The 19,717-nt window shown below is 46.1% G+C and overlaps 1 protein-coding gene across 2 annotated transcripts in view; it reads right to left on the bottom strand.

Annotated features, from left to right (window-relative positions):
- LOC144770306 (ketosamine-3-kinase-like) overlaps positions 1-19,717 on the bottom strand; it is a 502,039-nt gene that overhangs the window by 406,309 nt on the left and 76,013 nt on the right. The window contains exons 1-2 of one of the 2 annotated variants that reach the window (XM_078654710.1): positions 13,968-14,382; positions 7,957-8,105 (exon numbers count right to left, since the gene is read on the bottom strand). In XM_078654710.1, coding sequence (XP_078510836.1) covers positions 7,957-8,096 — 140 coding nt within the window. In that variant the 5' untranslated portion in view covers positions 8,097-8,105; positions 13,968-14,382. Of the gene's footprint in view, positions 1-7,956; positions 8,106-13,967; positions 14,383-19,717 lie in introns of those variants that run through there. The other variant, XM_078654708.1, reaches the window with a different exon arrangement.

Raw genomic sequence — 19,717 nt, 5'->3', positions numbered from 1 at the left:
TCGGCCGAGCAATGTTAACGGGAGCTCCTTCCAGTGTTGTACGTCGCTGCGCAGCCGCACAAGAGGGGGCTGTAGATTAAGAGTGAAGAAGTCTGCGGACTCTCTGGTGACATTTATTCCTAAATATTTAAAGGAGGCGCCCGCCATCGTCAGAGGACAAGTCTCCGGGAGGGCTGGGAGCGGTCCCCTGAGCTCATAGAGTGTTGATTTCGACCAATTGATAGTGTAACCGGACAAGCGCCCGTGTGAATTGCACAACGTGAGGAGGTTCGGAAGGCTATTTTCCAGGTCGGTGAGGTAAATCAACATGTCATCCGCGTACAGTGACACCCTGTCTTCCCAACTCTCCTCCCATTTAATCCCTTTCAATAGTGGCGTCCCTCGAATAGTAACCGCCAGTGGTTCTAGGACCAATGCGAAAAGGAGGGGCGAGAGCGGGCAGCCCTGCCTCGTCCCACGCGCCAAATTGATCTCCCGTGATATGTGTCCATTGGCCACCACCCGTGCCACTGGGTCTTTATACAATAGTTTGATCCATGCGATAAAGGTGGGCCCAAACCCCATGCGGGTGAGCACTGCGAATAAGTAGTTCCATTCCACCATATCGAATGCCATTTTGGCATCTAAGGACAGTATTACCGCCGGTTCCCGCAGTAGTGGGGTTCTGGCCAATACCCCCTGCACTCTTCGAAGATTCAATGCCGTGCTCCGGTGCGGCATAAATCCAGACTGGTCCGGATGGATCAGCTGGGTTAGGCACGGCATGAGCCTGTTTGCTAATAGTTTCGCTAGAATTTTCGCTTCAGGATTCAGGAGTGAGATAGGCCTATATGACGTAACTTCGTTGGGTGGTTTACCCGGTTTCGGAATGGCCACTATGGTTGCCATCCGCTGATCTGGGGGCAACACTCCCTTCCCCCTACTCTCATCGAACATCTGAAGAAGGGGGGCACTCAGGGACTCCGACATTACTTTAAACCATTCAATGGGTAGCCCATTTGGGCCCAAAGCCCTGCCCGAGTGGAGTGCGTTTATAGCCAACTGCACTTCAGCAGTGGTGAGAGCGGCGTCGAGGTTTTTTGCCGCCTCGTCAGTTAGCGTGGGCACGGGGATACAGTTCAGGGCCTCTCGAGCCTCTTCCTCTGTCACGAGTATCGAGGGGGTATACACCTCAGAAAAGTGATCGGCCAACACATTAACAATGTCGTCCGGCCTGGTATATACTGTCCCGTGTGGGTCCGTAATCTGCAAAATGTTCCTATTTCCTCCCTGTTTTTTATCGAGCCATGCCAAGAGTCTGCTCGCCTTATCTCCGATTTCATACACCCTATGTTTGGTGGCTGTAATATCTGCCAAGGTTAAGCGCCTCAGGTGGTCGTCGAGGCACCGCTGATGCAATTGCAGTGAGTGTAGTGTGTCGTCTGAAGGATCCGCCATATGGGCAGTGTTGGCCCTTTCTAGGTTTAGGTCTAATTCTGAGGTCTCCCTCCCCTGCGTTCTCTTATGGTGTGTGATTGCTGCTATGGCTTGTCCCCTAAAAACTGTTTTATACGCCTCCCATAATATCGAAGGCGATTGTACCGATGATCGATTTTCGTCAAAATAGTATCGGGTAGCTTTCTTTAAATCAGTACGAATAGACGGAATCTTAAGATACCCTGGATAGATTGGATAGACCCTCTTGCGTATGTTCCCGGAGTTAGATATAGTTAAAGTAAGCGGTGAATGGTCCGAAATGCACCTCGGATGTATCTGTGTTTTGTCTATGGTAAAAAGACCACTCCCTAATGTGAGGAAGTAGTCTATCCATGAGAGGCTGTTGTGGGTGGCCGAGTAATAGGTGTATTGCCGTTGGTCTGGATGTAGCAGGCGCCATATATCTGTCAACCCTTGCGCTTCCAAAAAGCTATGTAACCTACCGGGACCTCCCGTGTGTGAACGAGTTGGGAACCTGTCAAGCGTGTCATGCAGTGTCATGTTAAAGTCTCCCCCAATGATTAAATCTCCCGCAGGGAGGTTCAAGAGGAACTTGCCGAGGTCCGGCAGCGCTACAGCGTGTAGTAGACACCACGTTCAAAGGTCTGCCCTCCCACTGGCCATGTACCGCCGCGAAGCGGCCCTGGTCATCAGTCATGGTGGATTTCACAATGTATTGGGAGGATGTTCGTAACATTACGCCAGTTCCGCGAGACCCCGAGGTGAACTCTGCGTGTGCAATCATGCGGTAGCCCCTTCTATCCAGCGCCCGTGTGGCCGTACCCACTAAGTGTGTCTGTCTCCTGTATCAGGACCAGGGCAGGACTCAACCTCTTGATACTCTGCATAACCAGGCCTCTCTTGATCTTGTCGCCCAGTCCCCTTACGTTCCAAGAGACGATATGCAACGGGGTCATCGGGGCGAGGTTATCTACCCTGGCCATAGCGGTGATTTGTCATGTGGCCCATGTAGTTGCTCTTGAGTGCATGTCCACTTTCGTGGGCCTGTAGGCGAGTCTCGTGGCAATGTGTATTGAGATTGTCATTGTAACTAGTGTGAGCATGAGTCAAACTTTGAACCCTGAGGACCAACTGGCCCCGAATACGAACCCCAAGAATACCTACGACCCCCCCCACAACTTCCCCCCTCCCTGCCTCCCTGCTAAACGGACTTGGAACTGCCCGCCCCCCCAACTCAGCAGAGTGCCTAACCCAAACCCAAAAACACAGTACTTGCTCGCTGGGGTGAAGGACTCTCCGGAGTCAGCGGCCCCTCATCCAGTCCACGGAGGACCTCCGCCCAGAGTCCTTGGCGGCCCACCCAGCAGAATTACAAGTGGGTCAGCAGGAGTTCATTGTTCTTCAGCGTCTTCATGGTCCGGAACCTCGCTCAGTGGCAGACGCCGCTCCGCATCTTCACCGGATATCTGGGAGCCCGGCCGTGCATCTCGGTGTCTGTGCTTGGGCGGTCTATTAGACCGGCGAGGCAGTCCTGTCGTCCTCCAGCCCTCCAGCCAGTCGTGAGCCGCTTCTGGGGTGTCAAAGAACCAAGTTTTATTGTCTGCCACTATACGTAGTTTGGCCGGGAAGAGCATGGCATATGGGATTTCTCTCGCTCGCAGTTCCTTTTTAACCTCAAAGAAGGTTCTTCTCCTGCGCGCAACCTCGGCCGTATAGTCTGGAAAGAACGCCAGTGTGGAGTTTTGGACCTTAATTGGGGGTGAGTTTCTTGCTGCTTGTAAGATCGCATCTCTGTCTCTGAAATTGAAAAGTCGAGCAATGATCGGTCTTGGGGAAGCTCCTGTTTTCGGTCGACCCCCAGGGACTCGGTGTGCTCTTTCCACCAAGAAAAATGCAGAGAGACCCTTGGGCTTAAGTTCTTGTTGGATCAAGTTTTCCACATACAGGTCCATAGCTCTAGTGTCTTCCGGTTCTGGAACCCCTATTATGCGGATGTTGTTCCGCCTTGAGCGCCCTTCCTGCTCGTCCAGCTTGCCACGCAGTTCTCTATTTTCTTTCGAGATCCGTTCCATACTGAGTTGCAGTTCTGAGACGTCTTCCACTAGTGACTTAGTTACCACCTCCATCGTCTTCACCTTTTCGGACATCTTGTGGAAGTCTGCTCTTATTAGTGTGACCTCAGCTGAGATCGACCCCACTGTCGCTTGGACCTGCGTCAAGGCCCGCATCACATCCTCCAGCGTCGCCTTCTTCCCTACCGCCATGTCGGTCGTTCTGGTCGCCGGCACTCTTACGTCTGTTGGGGAGGACGGCGTTTTTTCAAATGCATATTTTTCGAGTCTTGACTGTGCATTTCCACCTTTTGTCCCCTTGCCCGCCATTTCGGTCGTTGCCGCCGGGGGAAACCTCCAAAGAGCAGATGTCAGGAGCAGTGCACGTAGGGAGCGCCCGGCGATGGTTTGCAGTGTCTCAAGGGGGTATAGATATATGTGCCCTGCCGGTGGATGCACTCTTTTCCTTCCTTGACTGTTTCCCCTCCCCGAAGGCAGACACGCCGTGCGGCACTCCAGGAGAATGAGTCAGTGCAGGTCGTAAAGATTCAGCTGACCTGGGTCCGCATGCCCGCAGACGTTGTCCTCACTGTGCTCTTCTCACCCCAGTTAATAATGCGGCCCCAGTCGGGGTCTCTCTGTCCGTCACAGGTGCGTGCCCGCCGGCCGCCGCTGCCAATGACCCTACGTCACCTCGATCTGCTGCGGCCACCCCAGTGACACAGGCCACTCCTCAGTTGGGCGAGATAGTGGGGTGAGGGTACCGCCCTTTTGCGGCAGCATACAATGCAGGGCAAGTGGGGACGGGCCCTGGATGATAGGGCCCCCGTCGGGACCTCTCTCCCTTGTTGTGGCGAAGGGGCCGGAGTGGCGCCTCGGCGAATCCCCCCTCCAGTCTTCTGGGGGTTCGGGCAAGGACTCCTTACCGGTTCTCACGGTATCTTTGGGCCTCCCACCAATAACGGCTGCACACTCGCCGCCCTCCGCCTCCAGCCGGGTCAAAGATGGCGGAGCCGCACTCCGACAAGGTCGGTCCGGTGGCCTCTCTGTAGGGCGCTGGGTGTATCTCGGGGCTCAGCTAGTCTCTGCCTGCGGCAGACGGCCTCTATCTAGGTTGCGACCGCTACCCCGGCCTGCGCGAACCTCTCGTCTCTGGAGCCGCACCATCAGCGGTCACTTCTGGCGTCGCAGGTCCCGGCTCGGCGCACTTCCTGTCGGTGTCCGGATTCACTCCGCCTCCCGGCCGCAGTTCCCTCCGCGGCCCAGGCGTGTAGCGCTTCAAACGCCGCTTCTCCCAAACGGATCGTCGTTTCTAGTGCTGCCGGGTGTGCCGCCCGGTCCCGGGCTTCGGTACCTTACCGCAGAACAGCTGAAGTGGACGGATTACTAGTCGGATTTATGAAAGGGCCCGCTTCAACCTCGGAGCTCGCCCTCTAAGCTGCCGCCATCTTCGGCTGCTAGCCACGCCCCCTGATATTGCACCAATTTTAATGAAATGCAGCAGTCAAACTTTTGGCAGGAAGCTGGCTTCATAATCTCTTCGCCATCTCCAGACGCGTTTCAGGTTTATCCTTTCCTCAGTGGCGTTTGGTGCATGCAAAGTCGAGGCAGAGTGTGCTTCTAATTATACTTCTGGATCAGCCCCCAGTGGGCGTGGCCACTCCTGTAGCCTTGAGGTCCACGTAGTTGCACATTCGTTTTCACAGGCTGCCTGGAATTCGCACTTTTCAAAAGTCTTTTTTTTGGGGGGGCTGATCCAGAAGTATAATTAGAAGCACACTCTGCTTTGAGTTACTTTCACGTAATTTCCAGTGCTAGACAAGTTAAGCTCTGAAAAGGAAATAAAAATAAATAAAATCTGTGCCAATTTGCTTCACTTTTGTGATGGTGTAAAATCTTAGTAACTCTCTCCCTAAATGAGGTGCAGGATACCATAGGTAAATAGGACATGTTACAATGCAAACTTTTACAACTCATGCCTTTACAACACGGTTTTTACATCGCAACATCCTTTACATTGCATGCAATTACAACGCAAGTCACTAAAACGCATGCCATTACAACACATTATAAGGTAAGTAATGAGAAATAGTAATTTTTACCTCTACACTATCCAACAATTACCCTAATGTTACACTCACTGGAGTGGGAATAGTACTTTTTACCCCTACACTATCCAACACTTACCCTACTGTTGCATTCACTGAAGTGGGAATAGTCATTTTTACCCCGACACTTTCCAACACTTACCCAGCTGTTGCACTCACTGGGGTTGGCATGGTCATTTTTACCCCCACACTATCCAACACTACACTACTGTTGCCCTGAAAGCATTATGCGTTCTAATGGTATGCATTGTAATGCTAGGCATTTTAATGGAATAAAGTGTAGTTTCTAAAAATGCGCTGTGATGGCATGCGTTGTAAAATCATGCATTGTAAAGGAAGTTGCGATGTAAAAACCGTGTTGCAAAGGCATGAGTTGTAAAAGTTTGCATTGTAACATGTCCTATTTACCTATGGTATCCTGCACCTCATTTAGGGAGAGAGTTACTAAGATTTTACGCCATCACAAAAGGCTAGCGCTGGAAATTACGTGAAAGTAACTCAAAGCTCTGTTTTGCATTACTTAGCGCCAAGGGGGTGTACCATGGGTGGAGCATGGGCATTCCCATGCAACCACTCAAGGTTTCTGATGCTAAACCCTATTTACTAAATAAAGTAGACAGGGTTTAGTGTCAGAAAACTGCACCCTTTTGAAATAGGATCAAGGGAGGAGAATTGCTTTCGTTTCTCATTCCTTTTCCAGCTTTGGGCGAGTGCTGCACTTTACAACACACATACGAAGAGGGAAAAGGGTTAAAGTCAGTCTATGCATAGTATTTGGTACTGGAAGGGAATCCTTCCAATACAAATCTTATGATAGACTCTTGGAGACAACCTGGCTCTATGGCGTAAAGGTGTCTCTGTGGCGCTGATTTCAGCACCAGCGCTAGAGAAAGGGTAGGAGAGTGCCCTATTTCTGTAAATATTGAAATCTCCTCCTCCCTCCATTTCACATAGCGCAGCATTTGTGGCTGCTGCACTGCGCTGTGTGAATAAGTGGTAAATCTGGCCCTCAGAGTTTGAGTGTGGTTGTCTTCCTGATGGGGGAGCCATCAGCAGCTTTACAGATGGGCTATCCCTGTCTGTGTGACAGCTGCCTTTATTTATGGTGTTGGAAGCATCACTCACTTTAGACTCTTTTGCAATGTACACAATCTTTATTCTTTCTGAGACAGACATGAGAGATACTTACATGTCCTTTGTCTGCTGAAAGAACACTTCCAGCGCAATGGGACATTTTTGTCTTGCAGAAAAACTTCAAAGACTAAATGACTCCTTATGGATCAAGAAAATCCATGCATACAAGTCACATATCAATTACTATGGTTTAGTTTGGAAGCAAAGAAAAGATCGTCCTCTACTTACCAAACATGGTTGGAGAAGGTTCAGGCTGTGTAGATCACCATAGTTCCTCAACTCTTTTACCTTCAAGCTGAACTACTGGTGCATATAACACAGTTCTAAGACCTAAATTTGCTAATTTCACCTGGAAGGGTAACAGACCTGCAAGGGCCACAGTCACATAAACACTGTTTATCATAATATGTTTTGACCTGTCATGTGACTATGTGGGTTGATTAGACAGATCGGCAGTGGTTTACCAAATGGAAGGATATAGAACAGATCCTTCCTCTTTCTTTTCAGCTCCAAGTCACCCTGAAGATGAGCATCAGAAGTAGCCCTCAGAAATTGTATTTAACTAGCTAGGGATTTTCACTATAAAATTGGTACCTTAATTGGAAATCTACAGCCCATATATTGATGATGGAATGCCCAAGCTGTGGAAAAAGGTTTTTATTAGCACTGATTCTGCTTCCTTCCACCATGGTTAGCTAAAACTTGGGAACAGATTGGTTCTAACATTCTTCCTCTCAGTGAAAGGGTGAAGACAGCTTTCAAAATACAACATGTTGTACCTACTTAGAAGAATGTTTGTGATTGAATGGTCTAACTTACTATAAATATCCAATATTTAATTGTCAATATCTTGATGAGTTACCATTTCCATTTAACACACCAGTCCTTATCTTGAATCCCTCGTACCAAGCAAAAAAACCTTATTCCCTCTCCCAGAATCCTACAATAGGCCGCACAAACTTCAAGATTAGTAACTCAAAAAGTAAAACAAAGTGAGCATACTTAAAAAGATGCCTCTATTTTGTTTGTGTGCTTGACTAATTCTTCTGCAGCTACATAATCACTGTAATTTATTGCGTCAAGTGTGGAGGTTTATTTCCCATCAAGCTATCTCTGAAGCTTTATGTGGAACACTTTGTCACCTCTAGAAAGATATTGATACTATTAATTATACCATTGTTTGTATATGAATTCATGAACTGCCAATATAAAAGTGAAATACATACTTTATGCTGTCCATCTGCACGTGCTCCATGGCTAAGGCTGATCCTCCACCCTCCAAGTCCAGGACCTTAATAGGTTTCGGTACTCTGATGGTGTTGGTCTCAAGAATGGCATCCAGGCTCGCCACTTCACCCAAAAACATTCTTCTGGCCTGCAAGTTGAGGAGACACTGTGAAACTCTTGAAGCACGCTCAGCTTCTGCAATTCACACATTTCCTATTCCACCAATTCCACACAAACATCACTCCTGTGACTCTCTTGCAGACGACAGAGGGTTATTGTGATTCTCACCCAAGTACTCCAACAAAACGACCCATACTAACTGAGTCACTCTAAATAAACTCAAAATAACTTTTGTGGCCTTTGCTGCACTAGGCACAAAAATGGTATTCCAGTGCAGCTCAAACAACCCCTCCTTAAATACTGATTATGTATTTGTGTGTTTGACATGGCTCTTTTATGGAGTGACAAGAATACTAGAGGTGGGCAAGCCAACAAATTCACAGCAAGAGCCAAGCCAAGGGTTTAGCTAGGCTCTAAGAGCCCATGCGCAAGTTGTTTCCAAGAAAATATTTGCCATGTAATTAATTCAACAAACATCTTGTTTAACAACCTGAAACATGTGTACCCTACATGTGGCCTACAGTCTTATTACAGGCAGCAACATATAGCCTACTATTAAATCAAACAACCAGAGCTCCATGGCACTGTGGTCCCTCTCATACTTAGCAGTATTACTGCTGCAACAAAACACCATCAGTAGGGTAAAGCCAACTTGTCTCACAACGGGCTAAACCCAGCTCACGTTCCCTATTAGATGGAGAACAATCCAATGCGTGGGGAATTCTGCTACACAATAATTGGAAGAGCTAATCTCGAATGATCCTAAAGAAATGTCACTATGAATGCTTGGCCACAACAAGCCAGTTATCCATGGGATAAATGTTATGCCAGCTCAACCCAAAAAGTCAGACGTATTGTGAGCCACTTCTTTCACGGTCTATTCATACTGAAAATCACGATCAAGGGAGCTTTTGCCCTTCTACTCCACAGGAGGTCTATGCCCTCCCTGAGCTTGCCCTAGGACACCTGCATTATCGTTTGGCAGGTAAAAGTCCCTAGAGCGTGTCATGTTCGGTGGGTGGTACGAGCTCGGAGCTAGAAGCGAGACCCCTATGGGGCTCGCCCCCCCTGCCTCAATAGGTAGGTGAAAAAACAATAGTAGTAATGGCATTTTATTGGTGGCCCAAGGGCCTCCACTTATCCTACACCTCTCATGTCTCCTCACAATGCCAGACTAGAGTCAAGCTCAACAGGGACTTCTTTCCCTGCTGATTCTGCGGAGCCCATTCCCTTGGCGATTGTTTCGCTAGACAGAAGGTAGGGAAAGTGGAAATCATATTCATCCTTTCATACCCATCACTAATTAAATGACGAGGCATTTTGCTATTTTTGTATCACCGCCCGGTGACTCATGCCGAGTTATTATTACTGCCCATCAGATTCAAATCAGTCTTGCTTCCAACCACACAAAGATTGTTTGAGTGTAATAACAATTCAAATCACCCTCATGGAAACATGAATCACATATTGGATAGAGACTGTACACCCTCCACTACCTCCCTAGCAATTTAGTATTGCCTATATCATACCGCACTTCTGTATCTTCAGAAAATGAATGTCCTCTGCAAAGTAAGTTTAGGTTAGCATATGATTATCATACAATAATCGGACCTGTACTGATTATGTGTATGCAGATTATAAAACATTCTAACACAAAATTCTTTAATTTTTTTTTTCCAGAGTTTTATATAGCTCGAACTAGACCCAAACCGAATCAGGTATCAGAGCGCTTTACATATCACCAGTTACGTTACATGAGGACACACATTCATTTTAGGCACGGGGAGATTAAGTGATTTGCCCAGAATCACAGGAGGTTTTGGCGTCGTTACCGAGACTCGAACCCAGATCCCCAGGTCCGAGGTCGAGCGCCCTAGCCGTTAGGCCAACTCCTCTCCTCTCCTAATGCAGTGAGTGTGTCAATAATGCGCATTCTAACATATTTTAACACTTAACTATACTAACAGATTTTAACATCAACATTTAACTAATTTCTCACACTAAGACGTCACACTATAACATATATCTGAATTCCACACTGTATTTAAATGCTAAACCTAATACGTTTAAACAGTTCTAATATTAACATTTCACTTGAAACATAATATACGTAATTCAGTATAAAATTATTGAGCTTTAATAATCTATTAATTGTCCATAAATACTTGCCACATTTGTATTGTGCCCATCATAGTAGTAAAGCATGCATTTTCTTTAAGTGAAAAACATTTGTAGTCCTCGATCAGCCAGACCAAAATCGTTACATTGTGGCCACATTCCCTGGAAACCTACCTAAAAAACATGAAGCTTCACAGTGGAAGAGTTTGTGAAAGCTTTGATATTATTTAGATAGTTCACTAGAATAACTGGCTCTACTTTCAAACGGTTGTCCTAGGGTGTTCTGTGAGTTTTCATATTGGATTGAAACTTCAATCACCAGAGCAGTACCATCTTTGGTGAACCCTAATTTAGGTTTTCTTAAAGGACCATGACTGTTCTTTAAATGGGGTCTGTATGTTAGTCAACCACACCTTTTTTGCTCTGTCAATGATTAGTGCCAAAACTGTGTTGCATCTTTTAATTCTTATGTCCTTTCTTTTTAGGACATGCACCTGACACATGCACACTTGTTTCACATACATCTTTGCAAGATCTAAAAGCAGCAAACAATTGATCTCTTCCTCTGGAGATTGTTTCCCTAGGACTGGGGCTTACACCCCATGGCCAGCCGGAGCTTTGACCCTGGTCAGAGCTTCTTAGCCCGACCAAGTGGGGGAGACCTCTCTGAGCCTATGGGATCCTGTCCTGGGGAATTTGAGACACTGCAGCTGGAGAACGGACACCATGGCTGGGAGCTTCCACTCCAGGGCCAGCCGAAGTTCTGACCAGGAGTCGGGTCAGCCACCCCCCCCCCCTGGGCTCTAAGAGAAATGGCTGGCTGGCCAACAGAGCCAAAAGCTGGAGGCTTCCACTCTATGGCCAGCCAGAGCTGTGAAACAGTGCCCAGTCAGAGCTTCTTAACCTGACCAAGCAGGGGACAGCCCGGCACTTTGAGACACGGCCAGCCAAAGAAGAGAGCACAGACCCAGGGGGCAGTCGGAGTTCTGACCCAGGGCCAGTCAGAGCTTCTCAACCCGGCCAAGCAGGAGAGACCTCTCCCGGGACCTACTAGAGCACTACTCATTCATGTAATCTTGCAAACCAAGTGACAGATGGGGGACATTCAAGAGATTGTATCTGCCCTGACTGGGACTTCCAGAGCAGTTCAGAATGTTGAACACCAAGTCACGTCAAGGAAGTAATGTGTTTTGTTTATTTATTTCAAGTACATCTCACTAGTAATTTTAGCATGGCACATTTTGCACCACCCACGTGGGTGTGGTAAATGTCTCACAGGTGCAATTTCACAAACCCCTAATTATAATTTCTCACAGCCCTAATCCACAACCTGCAAGCCCTACTGTTGAGGCTGCATCACCCATGTCATCTGCCCCAGGAGTGACATCACCAATGAACTCTGACCTAGAGTTCAGCTCAGGAAGTTATGTCACCTACAGACCTTAACCCATGAGGCGACATTACCCAGAGATACTGAACAGGAAGTAATGTCACCCACAGACTCTGACTGGGAAATGATCTCACCATGGACCTTGACCCGGAAGTCACATTACCAAGGGATACAACTGGAGAGAAGGTGTCACACCAGCAGAGACGATACAGACCGAGCCACCTTCAAGTCAGCACTCAACAAATACCACCAACTCAAAGACGCAAACAAGGATGCCCTTGCAGACCGCATTGAGGCTAGCACCAACCACACCAAGGAACTCTTCACCATCATCAGAGAGTTTGCCTATTCGACTGCCACTGAGAACACGATCCCTCCCTCACAAGAACTCTGCAACACTCTAGCGATTCACTTCCACAACAAGATATCTTCCATCTACTAGAACTTCGAGCCCCAACCAACAGAACTCCTCAGCCTTTTCACTCCAACAGAAGCCTCCACCGAGCAACATCTCACCACATGGAAACAACTCACCACATCGAACTTCACAGCCATCAAGAACTCCTATCTACTCTGGATCTCCTACCGGCCACTGCCCCCACCGCCTCTTCAACATAGGAAGCAACGAGATCAGCTACTAACTCACCACCATCCTCAATGCATCCATCGCCATAGCTACATTTTCCCGATTCATGGAAACATGCAGAGGTCAGACCTCTCCTCAAGAAACTCTTCGCAGACCACAGCGAACTCCAGAACTACCACCCCAACATCTGCTCCCATTTCCCGCCAAAGTCCTGGAGAAGGCCATCAACCATCAGCTCACTGAACACCTGGAGAGAAACAACCTGCTAGGTGCCTCTCAGTCTGGTTTTCGAGCGACCCACAGCACCCAGACCACTCAAATCACTGCCACAGACAACATCTGCACCCTACTCGACAGAGGAGAATCGGCCACCCTGATCTTTCTCTACCAATCCGCAGTCTTCAACACCATTTCCCACCAGGGGCGTAGCTAGAGCTTGTGGCGCCCGGGGCTATCCCTCAGATTGGCGCCCCTGGGGGTGAGGGGTGCTGGGGAAAATGGATGGTGAGCACGTGAAAGAGGTCTGAGAGACACGTAGTATCGCCGCTAATAGTTCTTCATCATACGCGCTGTTGGGCTCTCATATCACCATTGATCAGTGAAATCTCATGCTATGCAACTCCTTTAAACGTATCAGCCACTCATGGATTTAAGCAGAGCAGCTCCTAAAACTGACTTTGCAATGCATCACTAATGGGCACTATAATCCGCTTTTTAAATTTCAAGACAAAAGCATGGATCAATATCTCACTAATGCTCAAAGTGCGAACGAAAATATATACAACTCCCCTCTACTATTGTTCCATCCAAATTTTCTTTTAACAGATTTTACGATTCTAGCTTGTTTTATGTTGATAAAGTGATCATGTTTTAATTTAACTGACCCATCTTAACTGTATTACTATCAGTCCAAATTTCAACTATGTATATATTACATGGTTAAAGCAATGTACCTGTTATGCACTCAAAAATCCATACAAACACAGATGTACAAAAATAAATCACAGTCCACAATCATCATTATGTCCACCTGTGTTACATAACATGCATTACAAAAAAGTCCGACCTATTTGCTTCTTAGAATATGTTCATTCATAATTGCAGATCCAAAGCATGCTCTTAACTCTGAGCAGGGCAATGCGATTGTGTTCAATAAAAAAGAAAGCCTAAAGGGAACAGCATATACGATACGTCGAGTGTCACTAACTGGGAGCAAGTGTCACTAACTGGGAGCAAGTGTCACTAACTGGGAGCAAATCTAACATCTCGAAGCACAGTGTTACTCTAGGAAAATCTGAAAGACCCCAACTGCTTGTGCACTTGTACAATGCTGAAATTCTACACCTAATAGCCAAGGGGGGAAAATCATTTTAAATACGAAAATCAAAAATGTTGATTCCTACAAGTAGTTGGTTTCAAGTTGTGGCTAAAAATTACGGACAGTTTACAAACTGGTTATATGCTGAGTTGAAGCAGTCCACTGATGCAAGAAACTCTAATTCTTGCTCTTGGGGTAAATGTGTTTTTTGTATTCTATCTCTCAGAACTTGTACATGGTATATCCTCGCTTTAGCACTGTGGAGCAAGTGTGCAGAACTCTTCAGAAAGTCACTAATAATCTATTTCAATTTGATTGCTAACAACACAGGATGAGATAATGCCACTGTGTTTACTAAATGACCACCTGCAGGCTCCGCACACTAGGCAACAGCAAATACGTGGTAAGTAAAGGACTTCCACGTTGCTCCTTCCTAATAAAACAGTGAGGCATTTTGAGCACACGCACTGTTTCTTACCTTTGCAAGTCAGCTGCCTGGGTCATGCTATCCGCGCTTGGCACGGCCATTAAGCCGACCTTTGTGGGCTACCTCTGGCTGATGCTGGCAGTGTCTCTCCTGATGGCGCAACTTATACATCGGAGCGTCAGCACTGTCCACTTCAACGCCCGGTACTGTCTTGCTGTGATCTACTAAAGAGATCAGTACACCGGAAGGAAAAGTTCAGCTACTGCAGAATAGAAAGCACGAGTTTCACTTTAGGTCGTAGAGCAAAGTAACAGCGATGTAAAAGGAAGGGATTAGTGCAGTGGTTCCCAAATTGATGTGCATTTGTTTGTGGCGCCCCTGGATTGTTTTAGCAGCACCCAGGGGCGTCCCGGCGCAGATCGGGAACCACTGGCTTCGAGTCAACAGCTTGTGGTGGCCTGCTGTGTTGAGGTGTCATGTCAGTCACTGGATGCATTAATGCACGTCACTACGTGCGTTGGTGCACGCAGCGCGCTAAACAACAGGTCAGTTTACAAGTCTGCCATAGGCGGGCTCTGCATGAAAAATGTTTGCAGGGCCGTCATTGGTAGCGCATTCGCGCGCTACCAGATTGACTGCCCTGAACCGAAACGTGAAGGTGCACTTTTAAAATAGGCTCAGGTGGTGGGTGCAATCCAGTAGCATTTCCACACACTGGCCATTCAAAGCTTAGTTATGCTGCGCAACGCACGTTGACTGCCAATGATGATTTAGCGTCGGTGTCGTGTTGATTTCGATATTACTGAGGCACCCGCCGGCCACCCCCAAAATAGTGCCGCCTGGGGCGGACCGCCCCCCTCGCCCCCCCATAGCTACGCGGCTGTTTCCCACCACACACCCATCAAGAGACTGCACCAGATCGGAATCAAGGGAGATGCACTAAGATAGATTGCATCTTTCCTCACGCGACGGACACAGAGAATCCGCCTCCTCCCCTTCACATCGGAAGCCACAAGCACCATCTGTGGTGTCCCGCAAGCATCATCCCTCTGGCCCACCCTCTTCAAAGCCTCTTCAAAGTCTACAAGATCCATCTAGCCGAAATCCCCAGAATCCACAGTATCAAAATCATATCATGCATCGACGACACCCAGCGTATCCTCTCACTCTCAGAAGACCCCACCACCACCATGGCCAACTTCCACAGCTGCATGAAGAACGTTGCAGACTGGATGAAGGACAACTGTCTGAAGCTCAACACGGACAAGACCGAAGTACTGACCTTTGACAACCATGCCGCCTTCTGAAGTGACGCCTGGTGGCCTACTGAAATCTGACCCACTCCCACCCTGCACCCACTAGAATAAAGAGAATTTACTGATGGCATGAAGAGGTAAAGCTGCTTCGCCAAACCAACACCCCTTGGTGGTGGTGTGAATACATTTCATACCTATTACTACCAGCTGACACCTTTGCTGCCACCAATAGAAAAGGACTCTCACCATCTAATTTATAATGACTGGAGTTATGCTGCCACTGGGTCTGATTGAGGTTATCGAATATAAGCCTTCATGATTTGATGCAGCTGTTATCCCCGTTAAATGTGACCAGGAATATGATGCTGTCTGTAATCCTTAATGAAATGCTGAATAAAAATGATATTGCTGAAAAGAAAACTATAGCAGGATCCATAAAGTTCCTAACTCACCTGAGTATTGAGATGAAATACCCTGATGAAAGTAATGCATCAATGGATCTGAGCAGCTCTCAGGAGAGAGAAGCTGTTTATGAACCTGGAGAATTCTCTACCCTGAGGAATGTTTTTATCTATGTTTTATAACATACATAAATATATATATATATATATATAATACACATATATATTCACTGAAAAAACATAGGTTTCAGGGATTTTATAGTTATTTGGACATTTCACTCGTACAAAACCAGTAAAACTTGGATGTTCTATTTAGGTCAGCTAACTATAACTCGCGCCCCTGCAATGCACTGCTGATGACGTCACATATTACATCGTTCATGACGTGGTCAGTGACATCACTGATGACATCATTCATGTGATAATCAGATGCACCCCCTCCCAACCAGTACAAAGCCCCGGGCAGGTGGTGGTCCCCGGGGCTTGGCTTGGGGGAGCCTGCTAGGCCCCCACCCAATTTTAATAAAGCCCTGGGGAGGTAGCGGTCCTCGGGGCTTGGGGGGCCCATGAGGACCCCCGCACATAAATCAAGATTGCCTTGGGGTGATGGTGGTCCCCGGGGCAGCCTGGGGGGGCAGTAGCCCCCCATGCGTTTTTTCAATGAAGCCCCAGGAATTTGGCGGTCCCTTGGGCTGCGGGCCCCCCGTGGACCCCTGCTACATAAAACAACATTGCCCCCAGGACATGGGAGCCCTACGCTTCATTTTTTGGGGTTTTCTCGGCCAGATTCACGATTTCTTTCTTTTTTTTTAAATGCTTTTTTTGCCCTGGTTGTCCCCGTGGGAGCCACTGAGCAGGCCTAGGGGGTCAGGGTGTTTCTACCATGCCCCCTTTTCTTGTTTTTTAACCTTTTTTCTAGTGTTTTCTTGTGACTCGAGTCACAAGATGGCTGCCAACACATTCTGATTTTGGAGTGTTGGCAGCCAATCAGAATTGAGCTCGTGCTCGGGGGGGTCCATGAACCCTCCTCGGTGCTCAGACATCGCGATTTTAAATTTCTAAGTAACTACTGAATGGATTTATACCATTTTAAAAAAAGGGCGCTTTCTGAACCAAGAGCAACCTGTTTGCCAAATTTGGTGTAATTCCATTCAGAAGTTTGGGCTGTAGCTGTGTCTAAAGTTTCCTATGGAAATTAACATGGAGAAAGTGTGTTTTGGGACCCCCTTTTTTCTCGGCCCCCGCTTGACGAATCACCCCAAAACTTTCAAGACAGGACCTGACCTGAGTGAACCTTTTTTTTCCGCTAAGATTCGTCAAACGGCGCCAAAGATATTGGCAAATCAAAAAACGCTTTTCCTATGGATACTAGGTCCTAACTATAACTACCTACTGGCATTAAGATAAAGACTCGCGCACTCACATTTTTCATTACGTTTTATTTCTCCAAAGACAAATGCATTTCGGCAGTCACGCCTTTTTCCAATGCCATTCATTCAGAACCAACATTTTCTTAAATACAGAAATCATGTGACTTGAGATGTCTACCAATCCTTAAAATCAACAAAGGACTCACATCCTACAATTGCTCACTACTAAAAACTGGCCGCCATCATTGACTGTCTTTTATGTGTAGGTTTTCATAATTCATTTTCATTATTTTCCTGTTGAGTCTATCATAAACAGTCTCTTTCTTTTATATTTTACTTCAAAAATCATACTCATGTTTTTTACTGCTCTCCCAATTAATCCCGTTATAAGCAATACTCGTCAATATTTGTCAACAATAACTTCATACATAATTGATCTTTCATTATTGATGGCTACCATTTTGTCCTAATAATATGTATATCGATCTAAACACATTGTTTCCATTTATCTTATCAGTCGTGGTAAACAAAGTCACAAACTGATATTTTTCCTTGCAGCTAATTTTGTTTTCTGTGTTTGTTATTCCCTACTAAATTCATATCAGTCCTAGACCATTCTTAAGAATTTGTCTAATATAGACATTTTCCGTCTTCTTTAGCATACTCCTATCAACAGTAATGTCCCATACCTCAATCAAATAGTTCATCACATAGTTAGTTTCTTATTGAAGCGAATGGAAATCATCAATAAATGTCTAAATCCTCTTTAATCGTCCTTTCTTTTGTACTTTCCTTGCTAAATATAATCGGCTTCCACTCTTTACCTCTTATTATTATGCCCTGAATGGGCCTTCTCAATGGTATATATATAAAAATTAGATTTCCGTTCTTTCTTCTTTGAAATGTAGAACGCACCGAGTGTTCATAAAATAAAGCAGAGGGATGTGTAAGGACTGTGTTTTTTTTTAGGATATAGCACAATTTTCAAGCACATTGTTAAAGAGATGAAATTAACAATCGAATATACATGTAACCCTTGAAGAAAAAAACTTGAATGGATACAGGATCAATGCTTACATTTTGTTAAAAGGCTTATTAAAAGAGCTGTTGAGAAACTCTTGTGCAATGTGTTTTCAAAACAAAAAACAAAGGTGCTACCTAGTCCCCTCAAAAACTGTTTTCAAATGTTGCGCCGAGATTTTGAAGTATATACTTATGTCTATCACATGTTCCAGAACTGCCATGCACAGCATACATTCTAATATAAGCCTTACTCATGCTTGTAAAAATGTCTTTATTGTCATTTCAAATTGTGAAAAGAAACTAACCGGATCATCATCAAGGAGTATTACACACCAGTGCTGTTTTCCATCTTTTACATATACAGTGCAGTAATGCACGGTTGACAGACCCATACTCCTACTCTGCCTCAAGGTATAGGGCCAGTACTCATCTCACAGTGACAGCACTAATACCCAATACAAGAAGGAGACAAGCTGATAAGCACAATGCAATGCAGCATCTTCTTGCAAAATGCTACACAAAAATAAAGATTTAGTCAAAAACAATCATCAACATAGCCAACAGCCCCCCCACACCCTCTCCCACCCACCCTGCTTCTGTTCGCTGACACACTTACAAATAATGGCATATTGTCGATCCTCTGTTCAGGCCGTGGTAACACTACTAGCCCGTCCCATCTACTGCTGCATGATCTCGGTCCGTCACTCCAATAGAGCATCTCCAGGATACTCCAGCACTGCTTGTCATAAACACCCAGGAGAGTAAATCATCCATAACCTTGTCATCTTTACGGATTTTCCGATTTGTGCCTCCTCTGCCTCACACTCATTTAAGTACATTTACTTAACTATTAACCCCAACATTGTAAAGCGGCAGCTCACAATGTTTTTTTGGGTTATCAGGGAGGAGGCCCAACTCACACTGTTTAATTGTAATCAACACCTCCCATCACCCCTCGTAGGTGGCATAATATCCTAGTGCAGTAAAACATGATAACCGGGCATAACCACACCATGTGCAGAAAAAAGCCACACTGGTTCCACATCTAGGACAGCCTGATGACCTGGAGGGATAGATAGTGTGTTGCCTCTTAGGAAAGAGATACGTCATGTGCACTCTGTTAAACTGAATCAATTTCAATTGTGTGCTAATGGAGACCCTGTGTACTGCAGAATGTATCTTTGACCAATCTTTAGGCTCAAAGGGCTCACCGCTGTCACAGAGCCAAACTTCATCCACACGGGGTGGAGCGAATCGCCTATCAGCGGGGAGTGCGCTGTAGATATGTGTAATGAATGCACGTCCCCTACCATAGAAAGCAGACTTGCACATGCTTGTATTCAAAACTTATTATAAAGATTGCTTAGAGAAAGAATAGCTGAAAAACAACCAGCAACTTGGCATCTTGAAGCATTTGAAAATTTGTGATCCATATGAAAGCATAATGTGTGTTGCCAACAAACACACCAATACCTTTTTATCTATATAGAATTAATTTTGTCACATGTATACGTACCATTGAGCTTATATTCACCCAATTTAATCAGAGTCCAACATTCTTTAGATCATTTGATCGAAGATTATTTCATCATATGAGGACTTACTATTTAATACAAAAATATACAAAAAGATGAATGCAGCGGGTGTTCTATGTGTACAAAATTACAGCCCAAAACTGTAAAACGGGTGACTCTGTGTGACTGTATCAATTGTCAGCAAGTTTGAGTCTTATGATGTCCCAATATCAAAGA

The sequence above is a fragment of the Lissotriton helveticus genome, chromosome 7 (assembly GCF_964261635.1).
Source record: "Lissotriton helveticus chromosome 7, aLisHel1.1, whole genome shotgun sequence".
Taxonomy (NCBI): Eukaryota; Metazoa; Chordata; class Amphibia; order Caudata; family Salamandridae; genus Lissotriton; species Lissotriton helveticus.
The sequence above is the reverse complement of the archived record's forward strand: the minus strand, read 5'-3'. Positions and strand labels throughout refer to the sequence as shown.